Consider the following 22,792-nt stretch of genomic DNA (forward strand, 5'->3'; position numbering starts at 1 on the left):
GTAACATAATTTTTATCATATATAACCTAAAACAAGAGTGAGATTATATGTCAAACGTCAGTTATTAACATTAAATTGATATCATCCCTTCCACCACTTCGAGCACCTACAAAAACACAGAATACTTGAACAATTATTACATCAAGATATAACGTATACGTCACTAACTACAAGCAAATGTCAATATGAAAATATTAATTAAATATATATGCAACCAAACAAGCAACAGTTGTCTCACATTTCTGCCGTAAAAAATATTATTGGAAACGTTTTACGAACAAGGAATAACGCCAGAAAATTTCCATGTAGTTAAGAAACGTTGATCATACGTTAGTTATCAGAAAAAACACAAACAAATAAAGGGAACACCGTCAACTTTGATACTTAAAATAGAAAATATATCGAACAAAACAATGTATGGATGCCAAACGACTCTTTTGTTCGTTCCTGGCTACTTTGACTATAAGAAATATTCCAGTTTGTTTCTAAATAAAACGAGGATTGAAAAAGTTAGACTGATCTAAATCAAAGAATGTTTTCGGACATGGCCGTAATATTTCTCCATCAACGGGAGCTATGAAAGAGAAAGATAGGAAAAATAATCTCGATCTCGATAAACACCCTGGTCGTACCTCGCATAAAGGCTATTTTGGAGGCTTGCAGATCGCGTCCGAATATCAGCATTTGAATTTGCTAATTGTCAAAATATCCGTGGTGAAAAATCCACTTTGGCCATCGTCCAAGATCGGAAAAATAACGATGCCGAGACGTTCGTATCTATTTAAAGATGGTGACTAAATCGGAATACGTTTTCGATCTTTTTTTTCGAATATCGACGAATGAACAAATCGAGAATACGATGGTTATGGTTTTGCCGATTTACCAGGAACTACAAACAAACGAGCGAATACAACAAAAGTAATTATTATCCGCTGTATAACACAATATGTTTATATACAAAGTATCAAAGCGCTCTCGAAAATAAATTGATTTAGACTAAACATTTTCCGTAATATAACATACCTTTCCTCGAAAACATTCCTTAAAATATATATCGTGTAAACATATGATCAAAACAATAAAATTACAAACACATTTTTACAATATGTGGTTTATAAATATATAGCAGCATTACACATGATAATTGAATACAATTAAAGTAATAACTTGAGCATAATGTTGCATAGAGTTTAGTTTAAATAAACAAAACATCAAGAATATCTGAAAAGAATTACATCGAGGTATACAATTACATATAATTTTAACATACATAACCTCAAAAAAGTAATTGTAAAACCAACGGCCATAATATACCTTAGAAATGTTTTTACTAAAAAGCTTTTACAGCAGTTGTTTAATTTGTATATGTCAATAGTTCAACTAAGTCTGTCAAGTTATAAATTTGGCCGCATATAACAACTATATAACTATAGGATTGTCAAACCCAATATAATAGAACATATTTTTAAAAAATACCAGGAGGATGTAACATCAAAAATTAAAGAAAATCATTTTTGGTGTTACAGTTTTCATTTGTTCCTGGAACAAAATCCTTATTTACAGTTTTTATGAAAATAAGGTTATATTTTGTAGGGAGACAAAAAATTAAAAACTTTTAATATTTAAGGTAAAATAACTTAAAAGTCTTACTAAATGTCGAGTGCTATGTTAAATATCATCTTAATGATAAAAAACAATTATTATAAGATAACAATAATAATTAAGAACATATCCTTAATTTTGACAACAGTGAATTTACAGTTCTTGTATATACAATATGCAACCATATAAAGTTATATATCCATCTAAGATTATTTTAATTAGATTTCTGTACCTTAGTTACTTATTTGACAATTTGTGGAATGTTTGAATTTCACAGTTCTCTCTTAATAAATGTTTCACACTATGCATAATATTTAAGAGCATTGTACTTATATAAATACATACTTGTATAAAGATTATATTTAAAGAGCCACCAAACATTTTTAATCTCAAAAACCTGTTGAATAGGTCTTGTAATTGACTATACGAGATATATTATAAATATTTTGATTCCATTTTCTATATATTTTATTCGATATATTTTATTACATAAAGATTGTATATATTTTCTAATCTTATCTGTATATGATTTTTAATTCATATTCAAATTTGCTTTAATCATAAGCAACGTTTAAAGCGAATTCACCCAACTGAGATGTAAAAAAATTAACTACGGCACTGTATGGATCGCTCATATAACACTGAAAGCGGTTGCTCTATTAAAAATAGTTGTTCCTAAAATGGACGCCTGAAATGCGATACAAGCGGCTAAAATTGTCGACGCCAAGACGCGCAAGCCTCCGACGACGCCCGATCCAAGTCCCCGTGAATTTTTTCTATAATTTACGATCGGCGAAATCGTACCACCGCTGCGATCTTAATAGAAAGACCCCGCGGTTATAGTTCCATTTAAATTGTCAGCGAATAAATCATGGTAAAAATAGCGTTAATGCCTTTAGACGGCAAAAACAACTTTCATCCGAATGCTATAGGGAAAACTTTCAGATAACTTACAATACAGCGTGCCAGGCTCCTTCGCCATTTACTGATACAGCCTATATATAATTAAATGAAAAAAATGCTGATGTTTTGCAACATTCGTCGTCATTATACACATTTCAACAGCAACAAATTACCATATTTATGTGTTTATTTACAATATACTTGTGGGTAAAAATACAGTAAACCATTTTATTGAATTGTAGTACATTCAGTATCCTTAACAAGTTAATTAGTTTTGATGCACAGGAAATGAAGAGTAAAAAATAATTGTATAAATTGAGTTAGAAAAAAATGGTGACATGATTAGAGAAGGCATATTGTCAACAATAAACATGAAAATTACATACTACATGTATTACATACTAAATTTTATAGCTTCTAAATCTAATTAAAATTTGTGCTACTCCACTGTGAGGTCGAAAACATTTATTTATAACTATAATTCAATTGACTTTCCAATATCAAATAATGTTGACAATATAATTGTCATGGACTCTAACCTAACTAATTTCGTGTTATGATTAGTAAAAATATGCAGTAAGTTATTGACCAATTATTAATAATTAAATTAAAATGGATATATTTAGATTACGAAATGAATCTACTTTGAACATAAAATATATTTAAAAACAATAATATTATGCTGAAATTCTTAAATTTAATTTTGTTTTTCAAGTCAAGCTCATTTGATACCTGACGATCATATGATAAAATGCTAAATGTGAATTATTATAACTATGATGGCATCAAAAGTGCCTAAGCGAACTAGTATTAGTTACTTTTCAGAATTTAATTAATTAGATTGGTATATTATGCCATTTACAAATAATATTTTATACATTTTTGGACTTATATAGAATATAGGCAAACATTATGACATTGTGACAAGCAAGTTATAGCAAGCAACCCTAGTTGATATGTTGACAATTGTTAATTAATTGATGTTCATATTTTTAAACTAAACTAACATAATATAAAATGCTAATAGTTCTGAAATGTCAATTAATTGACAGATAGTTAAGCAAATTAAAGGTTATGTTGATAAATTGGTTTCAAACTTAATCTTTTGTGTTGTACAAATAAATTTACAAACCATATCATCCTCTTTACAGTGCAAGGCGGTCAGCTCACACAGGAACAAATCCAGCAAATACCTGGATTCGGACCCAACGCCTCTCCGCCAGTGTTCGATAAGGTCTTTAGCAATGCCCGATTTGCCCAAGGGGGTGTGGCCGCTTTCGAGGGTCGTATCACTGGAAAACCACAGCCCACTGTGTCTTGGACCAGAAAAGGTGCACCACTACTCAATTCTCAGAAGCATCGACTCACCTATAACGAAACGACTGGAGATGTGACACTCCAGGTATGTTAATAATGCGATTGTCTTCCCGTCAAAACTAAATAATGTTCAAATAAAAAATTACGTATATTTTAAGTGTCTCACTTTTTTAAATATTAATATCCTGTAATAATATTTGTTAAACTATATATATTTTTCTTCAGATTTATCAAATTGGCCCTGGAGATGAGGGTGAATACGTGTGTACTGCTAAAAACCAATACGGTGAAGCGGTATGTTCCGTATATATTTCCCCAGAAGGTATGCAAATGCCACAACGATTTTCTCAAAATCAATTTGAACAAACAACCACCTACACCAACGGCGTCATCACCGAGGAATTTAAAATTGATACCTTTGAATATAGGTAAGTCGAAAATTAAATTCTAGAATATTAGGGTGCAACCACATACGATAAATATATGTTTGAAAAAAATTTTAATAAGCTCTAGTGGCGCAATTGGTTAGCGCACGGTACTTATAAGACAGTGTTTGTGAGCTATGCCGGGGTTGTGAGTTCGAGCCTCACCTAGAGCAAATTTTTTTAATTTTTATATCTCAATATATGGTGACATTTTATTTTTTGTTAACTTAGTAGTTTTTTAAAGTTTAATTATGAATTAAAATACCACATTAATAATAATATTAATGAAATAATAAAAAAGAAAACTAGAGGAAATTATTTTATAATTAATGTGCATTAATTTTGTGCTTACAAACCACCTTCAATATCTTCTATAATAAGAATTTTAGTTTTAAGATTATAATCACCAGTTTAATATTTTTTTCGTGTTACAAAACAAAAATGTATTTCAAATATTTTCGTTGAACGTTTTATTTCTTAGACGATCTAGAAACTTCATGAAAATATCTAGATGTAAGAAGGAATTGAATCTGGCGAATAAGGTGGTTGTTGTTTGACAGAGGCCTTCGTCTTGATAAAAGAGTATTGTTCTTCACTTAACAGGTTATTTTCTGGCATTTTTCATCTAATTACTCCAAAAAATAGGATTTTATTGTTTTATTTGTCTTGCTGTAGTTCCAGACTGCTCTAATGTTATCAACTATATACCTGTGTGAACTTTTTCTAATCTTTCTGGCATCGTGTCTAATGAATGATGTTCGATCTATTTTCACATTTCTTCAGCATTTCTAAATCCTATGTTAGCCAAGCAGTCAATCTGTACAAGTGATAATCATAGCATCAGAACGTCCTATGATTTGCAACTCTAGCAACGTGTGACCGAGGATTGTCATACAAGACTATATATGACTTTGCGATGCCTTGTTGTAGTGATATCGGTAGATAACTGCAGTAATAATCGTACTTACAGGCTTGTTTTAACATACTACAGCTTGCTCATCTCACCATATGACCGTTCTCCTAAAGTAATAGAAGACGTTTTAGGCTTGAGATAGTCGTCTGATTTTCGCATCAGTTTGGTAGCTATTTCCGTACATTGAATTTTTGCTATGAGATGTACACATTTGGAATCAATTGATTCATTAACTATTCAGCTGTCTGAAAGTTCCATATATTGAGCATTAATTTAATACATAAAACTGGAGAATTGTTTTTGTGTAGTCTAAAAGATAATAGGTCAAGAAAATATGTTGATTTGGAGACATTTCAATGGTTCAGAATTTTACTTAATATTACTTGACGTACTTGTATTATCTGGTGACTAATATCTGACGTCACATTTTACAGATCATGTAAATATGTTAAAATTATATTAAAATAAAACGTATTTAAATAAAAAAATAATAATAATATAAAAATAACTTAACATATATCCTGGAAAATATTATAAAAATGGCATATACCGGATTTTTCGTGTTTCTTTTGGTGCTATGATGTTAAATAAGAAATAATAAATTAATTGTCCTTTTTGTTTCCTTATACTGCAAGCAGACTATGAGTTTGTGCCTGATAATATTTTATTTACTTCTTTACTTGTTTAACACTAAAGTTGATTCAGGCAAGCTATAATTATTTTTAAAATTTTATTCTGAAAATTATATATCGATCGAAGAAGAAGGATATATGTAGGAAGGTATGATATATGTCAAAAGTAGTGCTGTGCTCTTATTATGGTATATTGGAGGAGTTAAAATAAAGAGGCACTTTAAAGATCTGTTAACAATATAATAAAACAATCATGAGGGGCACGAAACTATCTTATCTATAAAGATAGACTCAATTTGTTTGTCTGCGCATCGGATTATTTTATTTTATGTTAATATATATTTGAATATAAACAAAAACTTTAGTTTCTCTATCAATCAATAAATTTTCAGTTTCTTTTTTTAAACATTCTTGTTGCAGAATTAAGTGTTGAATATTTCTGATTCCGTACGTTAAATATGCTGCCTTAGCTCAAAATATTGATGAAGTATCTTAACAAAAATGGATTTATTTAAGTAAATGAACCCCTTAAAAATAATGAAGTTTTTAATATTGGCACAAGCATTTTTTTAAAGGGCAATAAAATTTGGCAATATAAAGAATGGCTTTGCAGTGAAACTTTTTTTGTAGTCTAATCACATTTACCTTTAATGTAATTTTTCTCTCGTCTCATTTAGATGAATTGAGTAAATTACAACTCTGGGTAATATTTTCATCATTTCATTTGTTGTTTCGTGTTGTTAGTTGTTTCTGCAAAAAGAAATATTCATATATATATGAACATAAGTACTCTATATAAATAATTGCGTACATAACAGACATAAACAATTTAAGTCACACACATGGTTAATATATTTAATTCGGGCTCTTTGGCTTGATCAAAACATTTTTAAAATTGAACCGGAAACTTTTTCCAAGGAAAATTATGTATTGCTTTTTAATTTGTGTACACACGCCGGATACGTGATACTTTTGAAGTTAAAAATGCATTATAATCAAATGATAGTAAATTAGTTACACAAATACAGAAAAATGCTAAGGGCGTATTATGTCATGCACATAAAAAAAAGGCGTTATAGAAATTAAATTAACTAGTCAAATGCTTTTTTGGGAATAATTGAAACGAGCCAATCAAACGAATGGCATCAGAGCCTCTATTGGTGGGACCACGCGAAACAATTCTCCTGTTGTGCCTGCTAACTAAAAGTTAACTTTATGGTTCTTTCAAAATATAGGTTTGGGCTTTCTCCAATATCTATTTCAGTTTATTGTATCTAATTATTTTCGGTTGACATTAAAGTCATCACAATCAGGGGTGTGCAAAATTCCAATGGTAAGTAGTGGGGCAAAGTCTTGCTTAGTTCAATCATTGGCGGCGCTGACAACGTGAATTTGATTGGTTAGTTTAAAACAGTTATGTAGAAACCTGTAAGGAAAATACTTTGCTTTGATTGTTCAATACACTCCTTCGAAAACTATATCGATATTAATTATTATCGAAAAATATTAATTAAAGTATTTTCTATATTACTAAATATGGGTAATTGATGGTTGTTTTTGTTTGAATTTCAGACTACTTCGTGAAGTATCCTTCCGTGAATCAATCACCAGACGCTCCACATACGAAAAAGACTCCGAAATCTCCACCACGGTGGAACGATCTCTCGGACCACCAGCCCCGCCACAAATCTCACAGAAACCTCGCAACTCTAAGCTGCTGGAAGGTTCCGACGCCGTGTTCACCGCCAAATTATCCGCTAATCCTCGCGCGCGTCTGACCTGGTTCAAGAACGGTCAGCGCATCGCCGAGAGCCAGAAATACGAGAGCACCTTCACCAACAATCAGGCTTCGTTGAGGGTGAAACAGGTGTCCGGAGATGATTCCGGCCACTACACCCTCCTCGCGGAGAACCCGCAAGGTTGCGTCGTATCGTCCGCCTACCTCGCCATCGAACCCGTCTCCACTCAGGAAGGACTCATCCACGAGTCCACCTTCAAATCTCAGCAGACCGAAGTGGAAACCACCGACACCGCCAAGACCTTGGCGCCGACCTTCATCCGCGTTTGCGGCGATCGCGACATCACGGAAGGCAAAATGACCCGATTCGACTGCAGAGTGAGCGGACGTCCGTATCCGGAGGTCACGTGGTTCATCAACGGAAAACAGGTAGTGGACGATTTCAACCACAAAATCCTGGTGAACGAGTCGGGCAATCACGCCCTGATGATCACCTCGGTGAGCAGGAACGATTCCGGAGTGGTCACCTGCGTCGCCCGAAACAAGACTGGGGAAACTTCATTCCAGTGCAATTTGAATGTCATCGAGAAAGAGCAAGTCGTGGCCCCTAAATTTGTAGAAAGGTAAGATAAGTACCTGTTCTTATGTTTTTTATGTGATATATACATTATTTTATTTATACATAGTTAAAATGACTTGACGTTAATTATAAATGCGGTAAATAAAAATATTCTTCAGTAACGAGTAGTAACATAGTAACAATCAGTTGTTTAGGTTAATTTAGTTATTTTTTTTTAACTAAAATTTTACGTCTTCATTAGGTCTTTGAAATAAGAACTATAAAGAATCAATTCTATTAAAATCCAACATAGGGAAGATGAATGAAACTTAAATATTTTAAGAATGCTACAGAGTATCATTTATATAAACTTTATAAGACTTTGTTTCAACACTAAATGACTGGGTGAACTTCGTATTACCTAACTTTATTTTTTTCTATAAATTTTTCCCAAAAAATATTATATTGTTATGTCATATATTATGGTTGTTATCCGATACAATGCTATTTTGGATGTTTTAACTAAATCTTTGATCTGATGATAGAAACGATTGTAGTTTCTGGACAATAGTTTGCTTCACTATTTAGGGAGGATAATGAGCACAAGGTCTAACAATATTCTCATCTGGATTGCCCATAAAATGGAATAGATTGCATTGGATAGTTCATTAGTCAATGTTACTCAGTATTTTTACTGACAACAGATATACTTCGAAATTACCAATCTTTAGCCCGTTAAGGGTCCAAATAAATAATGATAGTGTCAAACATTATCCGCAAAAATGGATACATTTTTTATTCAAATTATTAACCATCATTAAGAGCTCCTAGTGAGTGTCCTTATATCTGCTCCATTTGTCCTTATATCTGCAATTGTTTAAACAATTATTTCTAATACAAATTATAATGTTACCAGAAAACTTTTTTGGTATAATACCTTCAAAATGGACATGAAATTATCCTGTATAATATGCGTTACGCTAAACGACGTCATTTGGAAACAATTATTTTAATTTTAAATGCTGGCAAAGAAGTGCTTAGAATCATTTCCCAATCCAGAAGCTAATGTGGCGCAGTGGGAGTAATATAAAACTATAATAATTTAATAATAATGGGTGGCTTTAATCAGTATTTGACATTTTTAGTCAGAAACAAATTTCTGAATGGATCCATATATATTTAATAACCGACCAAAATTTCGACCCTTTGTGACAGAGACACTATTAAAAACAGTTACTTTTTGTAAGGGAAACAAAATTGCTGTTTTTACTATTTTTATCGCAATTATTCCTTATTTACCTTCCCTGGACTTCTATATATCAGAATTAGCCAAATTGGTTCATCTGTTCTCGAGTTTTAGTGAGACTAACTAACTGTAATTAATTTATATAGACTTCAGAAAATTCCACTGTTGGTATCTAATTTTCTGGCATTATTGTAAAAAGCTCGTAGAGAAATTATAGCTCGTAATTTTAAAAAAAGGTCGATACCATAATTAAATATATATTGTATAATTAGTATTGATGCAATTTACGTTAAGCCAATAATAATAAACCAACTTTCATCAATTCACTAGACAATTCTATATAGGAAAACCATGCAACCAAGCATTTTAAGAAAATAATGTACATCATCTGCAAAATTATAATATTAGATAAAAAACAATTAAAAATTTTACCTCAATAAATTGATATATTATCCATTTCAGATTCACCACAGTTAATGTGCGTGAAGGTGAACCGGTCCTTCTGAATGCCCGAGCTGTTGGTACTCCAACCCCTAGGATCTCATGGCAAAAAGACGGTGTGCCACTTCAGGGTAGCCCTGACGTGCGTGTCGCCATTGATAACGGTGCCACAACTTTGGATATACCTAGGTAAACGAAGCTGAGCTTTATACATTGACTGTGTTCGACATATTATGCGTTTGGTTTTACAGGGCGAAAGCTTCCGACGCTGGTTGGTATCAATGCACCGCTCAAAACGTAGCTGGATCCACAGCTACCCGTGCTCGTCTATTCGTTGAAGTACCACAAGGACCAGCACCTGAACCCAGACGCCTGCACTTGCCAAGACCAACAAAAGTCATCGAACCTGAGTATGTATTATGACATTACAAAACTGTAGATGCCTATTTGTCAAAATTGTTCACAATTTTGATGAATTGCATTTTAGGCCTTTATAGTATTGCCGCCTTTTATGTCAAAACGTTCTACGTTCCATCTAATTGGATGTCAATTTCTATGTTAGTTTTCTTGGATTTAAATTAAAGAGAGTATATTTAAATATTTTACAACTTAAGCAATATTCAATCATTCAGATCAATCATCTTGAATTCTTTCAATTCTTCATTTTTAACTGTTTCGATTCACTGGTACCTCTTTCTAACCTCTAAAAACTATATTATTTTATTCTTAATTTCAAGTAATTAGTAACCGAATCTGGTGACTTTCATCAACACTATCGTTTGCTTTGTCTTTTCTTGTAATTAAGTTGAATCAACCTTCATAAAGTTTAAAGAAAATATGCTGTTTGTACTTCAACAAAATAATATATAAATAAGATGTACCGAGGCATAGTTATATATATCCTATGCGATATAATTCAATTTTCACCACATATTTTAAGTACCCCAAAGTTAAATAAATCCTTTTCTTTTTGTAGACCCGAACCTGGCCCAGAAGTAATTTACCTTCGTCATGTCGAAAGAGCTCGTCCTCATGCACCACCAGGTGAAGAGGACAGAGTTTACCCACCACCACGCTTCATCATCCCTCTACAAGACGCCATACAATTTGAGGGTGGCAAGGTCCACTTCGAGGCCAGGATTGAACCTGTTGGCGATCCTACCATGGTCGTCGAATGGTTCCTAAACGGACAACTAATGGCAGCTAGTGAGTAGCCGATATTTTTTTAATATGAAGATCCAAGAAATTAAACGAAAATTCCACAGGTTCTAGAGCAACATCTATATTCCGTTTTGGCTTCATCGCCCTCGATCTCATATCATTAATCATGAACGATGCTGGTGAATACGTTTGTCGTGTCACCAGTTCCACCGGCATAGCCGAATCCAGAGCCATCTTGCAAATCAAACAGCGGGAATCCATCGAGAAATCCAGTCAACATCCCGATAGCTTGCAGTATATTCAGCAACTGGAGGATTACTCCAGGTAAATACCACTTACGTCTATATATGATGACCACATCTGAATATTATTTAATTTAATAGATACCAAAGACAAGAAAGCTTGGAAGAAAAGTCGAATCAAAAGCCTCATTTCATCCGTCCACTCCAAGACCTTGGAGAACTGCAGGAGGGTAAGAACGCGCACTTCGAAGCTCAGTTAACCCCAGTCAGTGACCCCACAATGAGGGTGAGTGGTTCTCGAATTAATCGGCTTTGATACAGGGATTATCTTTATATTTCAATACAGGTGGAGTGGTACAAAGATGGCCGGCCGATCACCGCCAGTTCTAGGATCTCTACCATCTTTAACTTCGGTTACGTGTCTCTCAATATCATGCACCTACGTGCCGAAGATGCCGGATCCTACACTGTGCGTGCTGTCAACCATTTGGGAGAAGCTATCAGTACTGCAACTGTCCAAGTTTTCACCAAATCCACAGTCACTGGAGACTTAGGTATCCCAGAACAGCAACGCTATATCGAAAAGGTACGGTATGAACAACCTTAGAATTCGACAGAAATGAGACAGTTTTCAAAAACGATCGAACTGAAATCTTACTTTTCATTCTAGGTTCAGGAGCTTGAATCATGGAGACAACAGGATCACCAGAAATACGTCGTCGAAAGTCCTGACAGTTTAGCTCCGCCTGAATTCAAGACACCGATTAAAGACCAACTTGGTATTCGTGAGGGTGGCTGCGCACACTTCGAAGCCAGACTCGAGCCAGTTGGCGATTCCACTATGAGAGTAGAGTGGCTGAAGGACGGGCGCCCGGTCGAAGCTAGCTCCCGAATCACTAGCTTCTTCAATTTCGGTTATGTGGCGCTCACCATCAAAGAAGTAACCATACACGACGTAGGCAACTACACCTGCCGCGCCTATAATGCTCTAGGTCAAGCCACCACTACCGCCCAGCTTAGCGTTGTCAGCAAGAAGGATATCGTCTTTGATTCCCAGCACCCAGGTGGTCTGGAAAAGATTCAACATTTGGAAGACGCTAGTCGATACAGTCGCAAGGAACAAGAGGAAGTTCAAGTGACTCAGAAACCACGATTCTTGGGACCATTGAAGGGAACTAACAAAATCGTCGAGGGACAACGGGCCCACTTTGAAGCTCGCGTCGAACCTCAGAGCGACATGACCCTGAAAATCGAATGGTATTTCAACGGAAAACCCATCCAGCCAGCCAACAGAATTCAGACTTATCACGACTTTGGGTATGTAGCTCTTGATATACTCAGCGTTCGCGAGGAGGATGCTGGTACCTACACGGTAGTCGCACGAAATGCTTTGGGAGAAGCCCAAGTCTCTGCTAGTATGGTAATAGAAAGTAAGTAATTAATTTTCTTTGTTTTTACCGATCATAACCAATTCCTTCACTTCCAGCTCGTGCTAGCATTGATACCAGAAGCATGCACAAAGGTGCCTATGACAAAACCCAACACCTGGAGCAATCCAAATTCGTAGAGCCCCAGTACAACATTGAAGAAATATCTAAATCTAAACCAATCTTTGTTGTGCCACTCTCAGATCCACAACCATGCCAGGAAGGACGCAACATCCATTTGGAATGTCGTCTTGAACCTATGGGCGACCCCACCATGAGAGTAGAATGGTACTGCAACGGAAGACCAGTAATTGTCGGATCCAGATTCAGAACCTACAATGACTTCGGCTTCGTCGCTTTAGATATCATCCACTCCACTGCCCAAGACTCTGGAGAATACACCGTTCGCGCTGTCAATCATCTTGGTTCGGCACACACCTCCGCTTGCGTCAGAGTGATCGGAAGCTCGGATATCATCACCGAGTCTCAACATGAACAATCTTTGGAGCAAATTCAAATGTTGGAGGACTCTTCTCGTTATAGGAAGCAAGTCCAGGAAGACGTAACCGTGTTACAAGCTCCACAATTCACTCGACCATTACACAATATCGAAACCGTTGAAGGCACTAATGTTCACATGGAATGCCGTCTTCAACCAGTCGGTGATTCTACCATGAGAGTCGAATGGTTCTGTAACGGATTTCCCATTAAAGTTGGGCATCGTTTCAGGCCAGCTTACGATTTTGATTATGTCGCTTTGGATCTCCTTAGCGTCTACCCAGTAGATTCAGGCATCTACACCTGTCAAGCCAGGAACCAGTTGGGCGAAGCCGTGACATCGTGCAGTGTTAAAGTCATCGCTAAGAAAGATCTCCTCTTCGATACCCAACATCCAGCCGGTTTGGAGAAGATTCAACATTTGGAGGACGCTTCCAGGTACAAGAGGACTGAGTTCGTTGATGAACAAGTTACTGTGAAGCCCCGTTTTGTGACCAAACCTAAAAATCTGGAAAGTATGTCTGAAGGACAACACGCTCACTTTGAATGCAAAATTGAGCCTGTGACTGATTCTAATCTGAAAGTTGAGTGGTTCAAGAACGGCAGACCAGTCACCGTTGGTCACAGATTCCGTCCCATACATGACTTCGGTTATGTTGCTTTGGATATTATCGATTTGATTGCAGAAGATTCTGGTACATATACTTGCCGTGCTACAAATCTCATCGGTACAGACGAAACTACCTGCGTGCTTAAATGTCGCCAATCTGGTCAAATCATCACCAGTACTGTAAACGAAACTGGTCTGCAACAAATCCAACATTTAGAAGATCGTTCTCGTTACCAGAGACACGAAGAACATGAAGAAATCACCACTCAAGCTCCCATCTTCACTTCTTCCTTGAAAAACATTGACATAAGAGAGGGCCAACGAGCTCACTTCGAATGTCGCCTGATTCCCGTCTCAGACGCTACCATGAAAGTCGAATGGTTCCATAATGGACAACCATTAAAATCTGGATCCAGATTCACCGAAACAAACAGTTTTGGTTTTGTTGCCCTGGATATTCTTTACACGTACCCAGAAGATGCTGGCACTTACACTTGTCGCGCTACCAATGCACTTGGTGAAGCTGTCACCTCCGCCATTTGCAACGTACAATCTAAGAAGTCGATTTACTCCGAAACTGTCCATGAAGGCGCCATGGAACGTATTACCGAACTCGAGGATACCTCCAGGTACCAACGCAGAGAAGTACACGAAGAAACCATCAGCCAAGCGCCAGTATTTACTGTGCCTTTGAAAGATCTGAGAGTGGCTGAAAACCAGGCTGCTCACTTTGAAGCTCGCTTGATTCCAGTGGGCGATTCTCGGCTCAGAGTTGAATGGTTGAGGAATGGTGTGCCAATCCAAGCCTGTGAGTACTACTTTATATGCCATTTTTATTCTGAACTCATACAAATTTTATTAATTTACAGCTAACCGCATTACAACCATGCATGACTTTGGCTATGTGGCTCTCAACATGAAATACGTAAATCCAGAGGATTCTGGAACTTATACTTGTCGCGCCGTCAACGATTTGGGAGAAGCTGTCACTTCAGCTGTTTTAGATGTTAAATGTAAGAATTATTTTATATTGCTATTGACAAAGTTTAATGAAAAACTGTTGCAGCGAAAGCATCATTACAATTTGAGTCCCAACACGAAGGTGCTCTGCAAAAACTTCGTCAACTTGAAGATTCCAGCAAATACCAGAGGCGCGAAGAACAAGAAATCCAAGTTACACAAGCTCCATTCTTCTCCACCCAACTTAACGGACCAACTGAACTCATTGAAGGACAAAGCGCTCATTACGAGTGTAGGATTGAGCCTTATCCTGACTCTAACTTAAAGGTGGAGTGGTTCCATAATGGTCAACCATTAACAACTGGACACAGATTCAGAACAGCATACGATTTCGGTTTTGCTAGTCTTGACGTTCTTACAGTATATGCTGAAGATTCTGGTACCTACACTTGTAGAGCTACCAACCTTATTGGACAAGCTGAATCCTCCGTACAAACAACTGTTAGATGTAAGTATCAAATCTGTTTAAAAATTGACCAGGAAAAAATGAGTGTATCTGCTTTCAGCTAAAGCCTCCATCATTCGTGACACCCAACATGAAGGTGCCCTACAGAAGATTCAATATCTCGAAGATGAATCAAAATACAAGAAGGTTACTCGGGAAGATGCCATCATTCTTGAGAAACCTCAATTCGGTAGAGGTCTAAAAACAATTGAGAACCTCCCAGAAGGACAGAGTGCTCACTTGGAAGCCACTCTTACGCCCGTTAATGACCCAACTATGAGAGTTGAATGGTTCTGCAATGGTCGTCCCATTCAAACTGGACACAGGTTCAAAACTACTTATGATTTTGGTTACGTAGCTCTCGATATCTTGTACGCCTACGCCGAAGATTCTGGCACCTATATGTGCAGGGCTAGAAATGCTGTTGGCGAGGCTGTAACTACCGCAGCAGTGACAGTCATCAAGGACAGAAATCTTTATTTGGAAACCATGGATGAGGAACGCTTGAGAAAACTTAAAGAACTCGAAACTTACGAGAGACCAAAGAAGGAGGAGGTTGAACCTCTTCCACAGAAACCGGTATTCTTGACTCCACTGATTAGTCTTGACAATCTACAAGAAGGACAACACGCCCATTTAGAAACACGCGTCGAGCCTATTAATGATGCCAATTTGAAGATCGAATGGTACGTTAATGGTGTAAAACTCCGCGCTGGTCACAGATTCAGAACCACCCACGACTTTGGATATGTCGCTCTCGACATCTTGTACGCTTATCCTGAAGACAGTGGTACCTACATGTGCAAAGCAACCAACCTTGTTGGCGAGGCTGTTAATACCTGTACCATTAAAGTCGGTGGTCGCAGTGGTATCTTGCTCGATACCCACCATCCGGAGGGTCTTCAAAAGATCAGAGAACTCGAAGCTCAAGGACATCCCACCCGATTGGAAGTGGAAGAGCCAGTTGCTACCCCACCAAGGTTCATCACGGAACTACGCGGTACCACTGAAATTTACGAAGGCCAAACAGCTCACTTCGAAGCCCAAGTTGAGCCTATTCATGATTCCAATCTTAGAATCGAATTTTACCACAATGGCAAACCATTACCTCATGGTAACAGGTTCCACATCACTTTCGATTTTGGTTATATCGCACTGGACATTACTCATGCCGTGCCTGAAGATGCCGGTGAATATTCAGTGAAAGCTATAAACAACCTTGGCCAATGCGTTTCGTCCATTAATCTTAGAGTTATATCCAGAGACAATATTATCACTGAATCTCAGAGACCTGAAGGTTTGGATAAGATCAGACAGCTCGAAGCTCACGAACCATACAAACGTCCTGAAATCGAAGACCAAATTACCAGGCAACGACCTGTATTTACCCAACCTCTACAGAACATTGATTTCATACAAGAAGGACAAAACGCTCACTTTGAATGCAGACTTATTCCGGTTGGTGATCCTACTCTGAAGGTTGAATGGTTCAGAAATGAGAAGCCATTAGAAGACAGCTCTCGTATCACCAAAATTCACGATTTCGGTTATGTATCATTGGATATCCAACATGTACGTGAAGATGACGCTGGTATTTATCTGTGCAGAGCTTCCAACCCACTTGGAGAAGCTGTAACAACAGCTTCCATGAGGATAAGAAGTAAGTACTAATCATCGCTGTCCAGAGATTCAAATCTAACTAAATTTCTATTGCAGCTCAAGCTAACATCTTGTTGGAATCTCAACATCCTGAAGCTCAAAGTAAAATTGCCCAACTCGAACAACCTTTGGCACCAAGACCCGAAGAACCTGACCGCATATTTGAGAAACCAATCTTTACTCAAGTACTTACTGGACCAACTGAGTTATGGGAAGGTCAACACGCTCACTTTGAAGCCAGAGTGGTGCCAGTCGGTGACCCTAGTTTGAGGTTCGAATGGTACGTTAATGGAGTCGAACTGAAACTTGGATCCAGATTTAAGGTGACCAACGATTTTGGATTCGTTACCCTAGATATTATGTCAACTGTACCAAATGATTCCGGCGTGTATATGTGCAAAGCCATCAATAAGTCTGGAGAAGCCGTATCGTCCATCTCGATGAAGGTGAAATCCAGATCAAATATCATCGGGGAACCATTGCAACCCGAATCTTGGGAACAAATCAGACTTAAGGAAGCCGAGATGAACAAAGTACCCGAAATGTTTATTGATACCACTCCACAGCAACCGCCAGTATTCACTACCCACTTGAAGAGTTACGACAATTTGGTTGAAGGACAACACGTATTCCTGGAGGCACAGGTTGAGCCAAGAACTGATCCTAATTTAAGAATTGAGTGGTTTAAGAATGGTGTATCATTGGCTACTGGTACCAGACTTCGTAGCACTTTCGATTTCGGTTTAGTGACATTGTCCATTAATGGATTGAGAGACGATGACTCTGCTATTTACACTTGCAAGGCCACCAATAAACTTGGTGAAGCAATTTCAACTTGCTCATTGAAAATCGAGGATCGCCACTGGCTTTTGGGCCAGAGCTTGCACCCCGATGCCATTCCGAAGATCGAAGAGCTGGAGAGGCCTCAAGCACCTCGCCCTGATGCTCCTGAACCAACTTATGAGACTCCTATCTTTATTTCCCACCTTAACAATGTGGAATGCTTCGAAGGTGACAATGTTCACTTCGAATGCCGTGTGGAGCCTTCCAAAGACCCTACGATGAAAATCGAATGGTTCGTCAACAACAAGCCTCTACCCAGTGGTGCTAAATACAAGACCACTTACGATTTCGGTTATGTAGCCTTAGATATCACTTATTCCTACGAACAAGATTCCGGTATATACACGTGTAAAGCCTCTAACAGCAAAGGCTCAGCCACCACATCTGGATCATTGCGTTGCACCGGCAAAAAGAGCATCTTTTACGATACTCAACATCCTCAAGGCCAAGCCGGTTTGGAAGCCATCGATACCGTTGACCAAGCAGCCGCAGCAAAGAGCAAACATCCTGGATTTGCTCCAGAAAAGGATTATCCCAAACCCATCTGGACGGTACCATTGAATCCCGAATTCACCGTACTCGAAGGCAAACCCTTACACTTGGAGGGATCAGTCGAACCCAAGGAAGATCCTAATCTTAAGATCGAATGGTTCTTCAACGGAAAATCTTTGGAGCATGCCTCCAGATTCAAACTTACCAGCGATTTTGGTTTTGTCACTCTGGACCTTACTGATGTCTATGAACGCGACCAAGGGGTTTATACAGCCAAAGCCTCAAACAAGGCCGGTGAAGCTTTCACATCCACAACCATTTATTGCACAACTAAGGCCAATCTCATTGAAAGAACTCAACATCCTAAAGGACAAGAGGGTCTCGAGAAGATCCAGGATCTGGAAGATTCACTTAACAGGCCCGAGATGCCATTCTTGGAGGGAGAGGAAGGCCATGCGCCTGTCTTCACCTCTGAATTTACCCATCTTACCAATCTTAGCGAAGGAGAAATCGCTCACTTTGAAGCCGGACTCACACCTATCGGTGATCAGACGATGGTTGTGGAATGGTTCTACAATGGCAAGACTATCGAAGCCTCGCACAGATTCAGAACAGTGCACGCCTTCGGTATGGTCGTTTTGGAGGTCTTGGGTGTTAAAATCGAAGACTCCGGAACCTATACTTGCAAGGCTACAAACAAATGGGGCGTTGCCGAACAAAGCGTCACCTTGGAATGCGTTGATAAGGAATCTGGACAGAAACCTAAATTTACCACTCATATCCAGGATATTGTCGGTTTGAAAGATGGCCAATCAGCTCATTTTGAATGTACTCTTGTACCTGTTAATGATCCAAACTTGAAAGTGGAATGGTACCACAACGGTCAACCAATCTTGCAGTCATCACGTATCAAGACCGTTTCCGACTTTGGATTTGTCGTCATGGATATTTCGTATATCCAAGATCAAGATTCCGGTGAATACGTTTGCAGGGCTTACAATAAATACGGCGAGGACTTTACCAGAGCCACCATCTCAGCCCATGGTAAAGGTGGTGTGTTCTCTGACAGTTTACAACCCGAGTCGCTAGCCAAGATCCGTGAACTGGAGAGCTTACAAGGTCATCAAGCAGCAGCCGAAGCGGCACCAGTTACGGAACCACCGAAGTTCATCACTCAAATTCAGGACGTCACCAAGTTGGTGGAAGGACAGAGCGCTCACTTTGAAGCCCGTCTTACCCCAGTCACCGATCCCGATTTGGTTGTCGAGTGGTACTACAACGGCAAGAAATTGCCCCATGGTCACAGATATCGTACCTTCCATGATTTCGGTATCGTCATTTTGGATATCCTTTATTGCTACGAAGAGAATTCGGGTCTCTATGAATGCAGAGCCTACAACAAATATGGAGAAGATTCTACTAAGGCTACATTGAAATGCGTCTCTAAAGCTAACTTGATCTTGGACTCGCAACTGCCGCGGGTAAGTAATCTAACTCATTTTCTGAAAATGGTCGATATTAATAACTTATTGAATTTTTCAGGGCATGGAAGGTGGATTGGAGAAGATCCAGACTCTGGAAGATTCCCTAATCCGTACGAGAGATGAAAAGGAAGAAGTCACTAAGAAGCAGGCTCCTGTATTTACCGTGCCTCTCTCGAACATAGACAACCTTCGCGAAGGCGAAAGCTCACACTTTGAGGCGAGACTCATTCCGACCGATGACCCCAAACTCAAGGTCGAATGGTTCTGGAATGGCAAACCTCTCAGAACCGGATCCCGTTTCCGAACTTTTTGCGACTTTGGTTTCGTTATTTTGGAAATCTCGCCGGTTTATCCCGAAGATTCCGGAGAATATTCTTGCAGAGCTTTTAACGAATATGGTGAAGCCGTCACAACCGCTTCAATGAAAGTATCCGGAAAACGCAGCATCATCTTGGAATCCCAACTTCCCAAAGGAATGGAGGGCACCATCGATAAGATCGCCGAACTTGAAGGCTTGGGCTTAGCACCATCTCAGCCATCGCCTGAAGAAGACTCTGGAAAACCACCAGAGTTCATCACCACTCCATCCGATTTGGTGCTTAACGAAAACTCACTGGCTCACTTCGAATGTAGATTAACACCCGTAAATGATCCCAGCATGAGAGTGGAATGGTTCCACAATGGAAAAGCCTTGTGGGCCGGTTCCAGAATCAAGACCATCAACGATTTTGGATTCGTTATTCTCGAAGTGGCCGGTATTTACCAGAGAGATTCCGGATTGTACACATGCAAGGCCACCAACAGACATGGCGAAGCCACTGTTTCTTGCAAACTGGAAGTTAAAGGAAGACAAGGAATTATCGTCGAACCTCAATTACCATCGAACTTCCGATCCGGAACTGAGAGCATCCAGAAATTAGAAGAAGAGTTGTATAAGAGAGAAGAGCTTCAGGAAACCTCGGAGACACCAAATCCTCCGAGATTCATTGTCGAAATTAAGGACAACGTTGATATACCTGAAGGTAGTCCCATACACTTTGACTGTCGCGTAGAACCCAAGAACGACTCATCCATGGTTATCGAATGGTTCCATAATGGAAAACCTTTTGCCACCGGATCCAGAGTCCACCAAATCAACGACTTTGGTTTCATATCTCTGGATATCGACTATTCTTACACCAGAGATGCTGGTGAATATATCTGCAGAGCCACTAACAAATGGGGATCTGCAATCACCAAGGCTACTGTTACATCCAAGACCAAGCGCACCATCGAGTACGAAAGTCAACTTCCACCTGGCATGAGTGCGGATAAATTGAAAGAACTGGAGAAGGGACCTGTATCCACTCCTCCACAAGAAGATAAAGTTTTTGGACCTCCCAAGTTTGTTACTCAGATTCAATCTGTCACTGTTGAGGAATCCGAATCAATCCGTTTCGAGTGTAGAGTTGAACCTAAAGATGACCCGAAATTGAGAGTCGAATGGTACAGGAATGGCAAACTTTTACCTGCTGGTCATCGTTACAGAACCGTCTATGACATGGGCTTCGTTTCCTTGGATGTCCTCAACGTTTACTCAGAGGACTCCGGTGAATATGTTTGCCGTGCTGTTAACGAGCACGGAGAAGATTTCACCAAGGCTCACGTCAGCTGTAAGAAGCTGCCTAACATCATTTTGCAGAACCAAGTACCAAAGGGCATGAAGAAATCCGAAACATTGATGCAGATGGAGGCTGCCATCAAGAAATATACCTCCGAAGTTTATCTAACGGAGGATGACTTGTACGATGTGGACAAGAAACAACCACCAAGATTTGTAACCCAGATTATTGATCAAACTGAGCTTGTTGAACGTCAGACTACCAAATTCGAATGCCAGCTTGCGCCAGTTGGTGATCCTAACATGAAAGTCGAATGGTTCTTAAATGGAAAACCATTACCTCACAGTAAGTAGTCATAAAGGATGAAAAATGAATTCGCTTATAAATCATACAGTTAACATTATATGGTATTAATTTTTAATTTTTCTTCTAGAAAATCGTTTTACTCCCATTTATGACTTCGGTTACGTCGCTATGAACTTTGGCTGGATATATCCCGAAGATAGTGGCGAATACGTATGCAGAGCCACCAATTTATACGGCATGGACGAGACCAGAGCCGTTATCAAGGTAGCAGGAAAGCCTGGAATCATTTACGAATCTCAGCTTCCTAAGGGCATGAAGAGTATCGAAAAGATCCGCGAACTCGAAGCCGCCTGGCAAGTGTAAGTTACTATCTATATCTCGTCGGAGGGAGTAGGGTTCTAAAATTGTTATCATTCATTGCAGAGCGCCTGAAATACCTGGAGAAGAATCTAAACCACGCTCAGCACCAGTGTTTGTCAGCAAACCTGAACCTGTCACTGTACAGGAAGGAGAATGGGCTCGTTTCTGTTGCAGAGTTACCGGACATCCAAAACCAAGGGTACGTTAATTTATTTTAGGTTTATAATCCTCCAAATTTTAAGTTAAATAGTCATAATGGAAAACCCAGAAAGATAATATCGGAGAAGATATACTAGTATTTTTTAAATTACTTTAAAATAATTTTAATACAGTTAAATAGTTTTTGGTTCAAAGTATATAGTTGAGCGGTGATGATTGATTGAATGTGATTAATCATTAATTATGCAATATTTATACGTTTTAATTTTGTTCAACAATATATGAATTACTTTGAAATTAACTCCCAAAACGTGTAGCATTCATGGTATCAGAAATTCAGACGTTTTGTAGTTTCTTATTCTTATTATCAACTCTTACTAATATATATAGTAGCAACTATAGAATAACTATAGTTGCTGTAATATAACAATCAATGTCTTATATATCGATAAAAAGATAATAATTATATTATCATGAAATATTCGCAAGTTTAAATGTATAATCGCTTTATGAATTGAAGAAGGTGTTTTAAAATAAATATTAGTCTTTGTGTTAGAAAATAAATTTATTGAAAAACATTACTGATATTCATACAAAGTAACATTACATAAGTGTGAGAACATTAAAATATTAAGACTGCAGAAAAAGTTATAAGGATTCTAAAATACATCATCATTCTAATATCGATATAATATAATAACCATTATAT

General features: G+C 38.1%; 1 protein-coding gene, 1 long non-coding RNA gene and 1 other non-coding gene across 3 annotated transcripts in view; 2 read left to right on the forward strand and 1 right to left on the reverse strand.

Moving 5' to 3' along the window:
• Window positions 1–22,792, forward strand: part of LOC143197894 (uncharacterized) — a 316,954-nt gene that overhangs the window by 199,313 nt on the left and 94,849 nt on the right. Inside the window, exons 48-65 of the mRNA XM_076406689.1 lie at window positions 3,657–3,907; window positions 4,048–4,250; window positions 7,365–8,153; window positions 9,798–9,965; window positions 10,028–10,186; window positions 10,753–10,982; window positions 11,042–11,261; window positions 11,321–11,465; window positions 11,526–11,765; window positions 11,850–12,609; window positions 12,666–14,522; window positions 14,584–14,727; window positions 14,781–15,182; window positions 15,241–16,839; window positions 16,896–19,654; window positions 19,716–21,603; window positions 21,692–21,923; window positions 21,988–22,123. Coding sequence (XP_076262804.1) covers window positions 3,657–3,907; window positions 4,048–4,250; window positions 7,365–8,153; window positions 9,798–9,965; window positions 10,028–10,186; window positions 10,753–10,982; window positions 11,042–11,261; window positions 11,321–11,465; window positions 11,526–11,765; window positions 11,850–12,609; window positions 12,666–14,522; window positions 14,584–14,727; window positions 14,781–15,182; window positions 15,241–16,839; window positions 16,896–19,654; window positions 19,716–21,603; window positions 21,692–21,923; window positions 21,988–22,123 — 12,182 coding nt within the window. The remainder of the gene's footprint in view (window positions 1–3,656; window positions 3,908–4,047; window positions 4,251–7,364; window positions 8,154–9,797; window positions 9,966–10,027; window positions 10,187–10,752; window positions 10,983–11,041; window positions 11,262–11,320; window positions 11,466–11,525; window positions 11,766–11,849; window positions 12,610–12,665; window positions 14,523–14,583; window positions 14,728–14,780; window positions 15,183–15,240; window positions 16,840–16,895; window positions 19,655–19,715; window positions 21,604–21,691; window positions 21,924–21,987; window positions 22,124–22,792) is intronic.
• Window positions 819–4,102, reverse strand: LOC143197909 (uncharacterized). The gene is made up of 3 exons (XR_013006109.1): window positions 3,989–4,102; window positions 1,418–3,941; window positions 819–1,314 (listed from the first exon to the last, which is right to left on the reverse strand). It is a non-coding gene; the product is annotated as an uncharacterized LOC143197909 (long non-coding RNA).
• On the forward strand, window positions 4,329–4,420 carry TRNAI-UAU (transfer RNA isoleucine (anticodon UAU)). The gene is given in 2 exon segments: window positions 4,329–4,366; window positions 4,385–4,420. It is a non-coding gene; the product is annotated as a tRNA-Ile (tRNA).

Source organism: Rhynchophorus ferrugineus, unplaced genomic scaffold (assembly GCF_030347505.1).
Source record: "Rhynchophorus ferrugineus isolate W39M unplaced genomic scaffold, kcgeb_rfMv2 rfM6, whole genome shotgun sequence".
In the NCBI taxonomy this organism is placed as follows: domain Eukaryota; kingdom Metazoa; phylum Arthropoda; class Insecta; order Coleoptera; family Curculionidae; genus Rhynchophorus; species Rhynchophorus ferrugineus.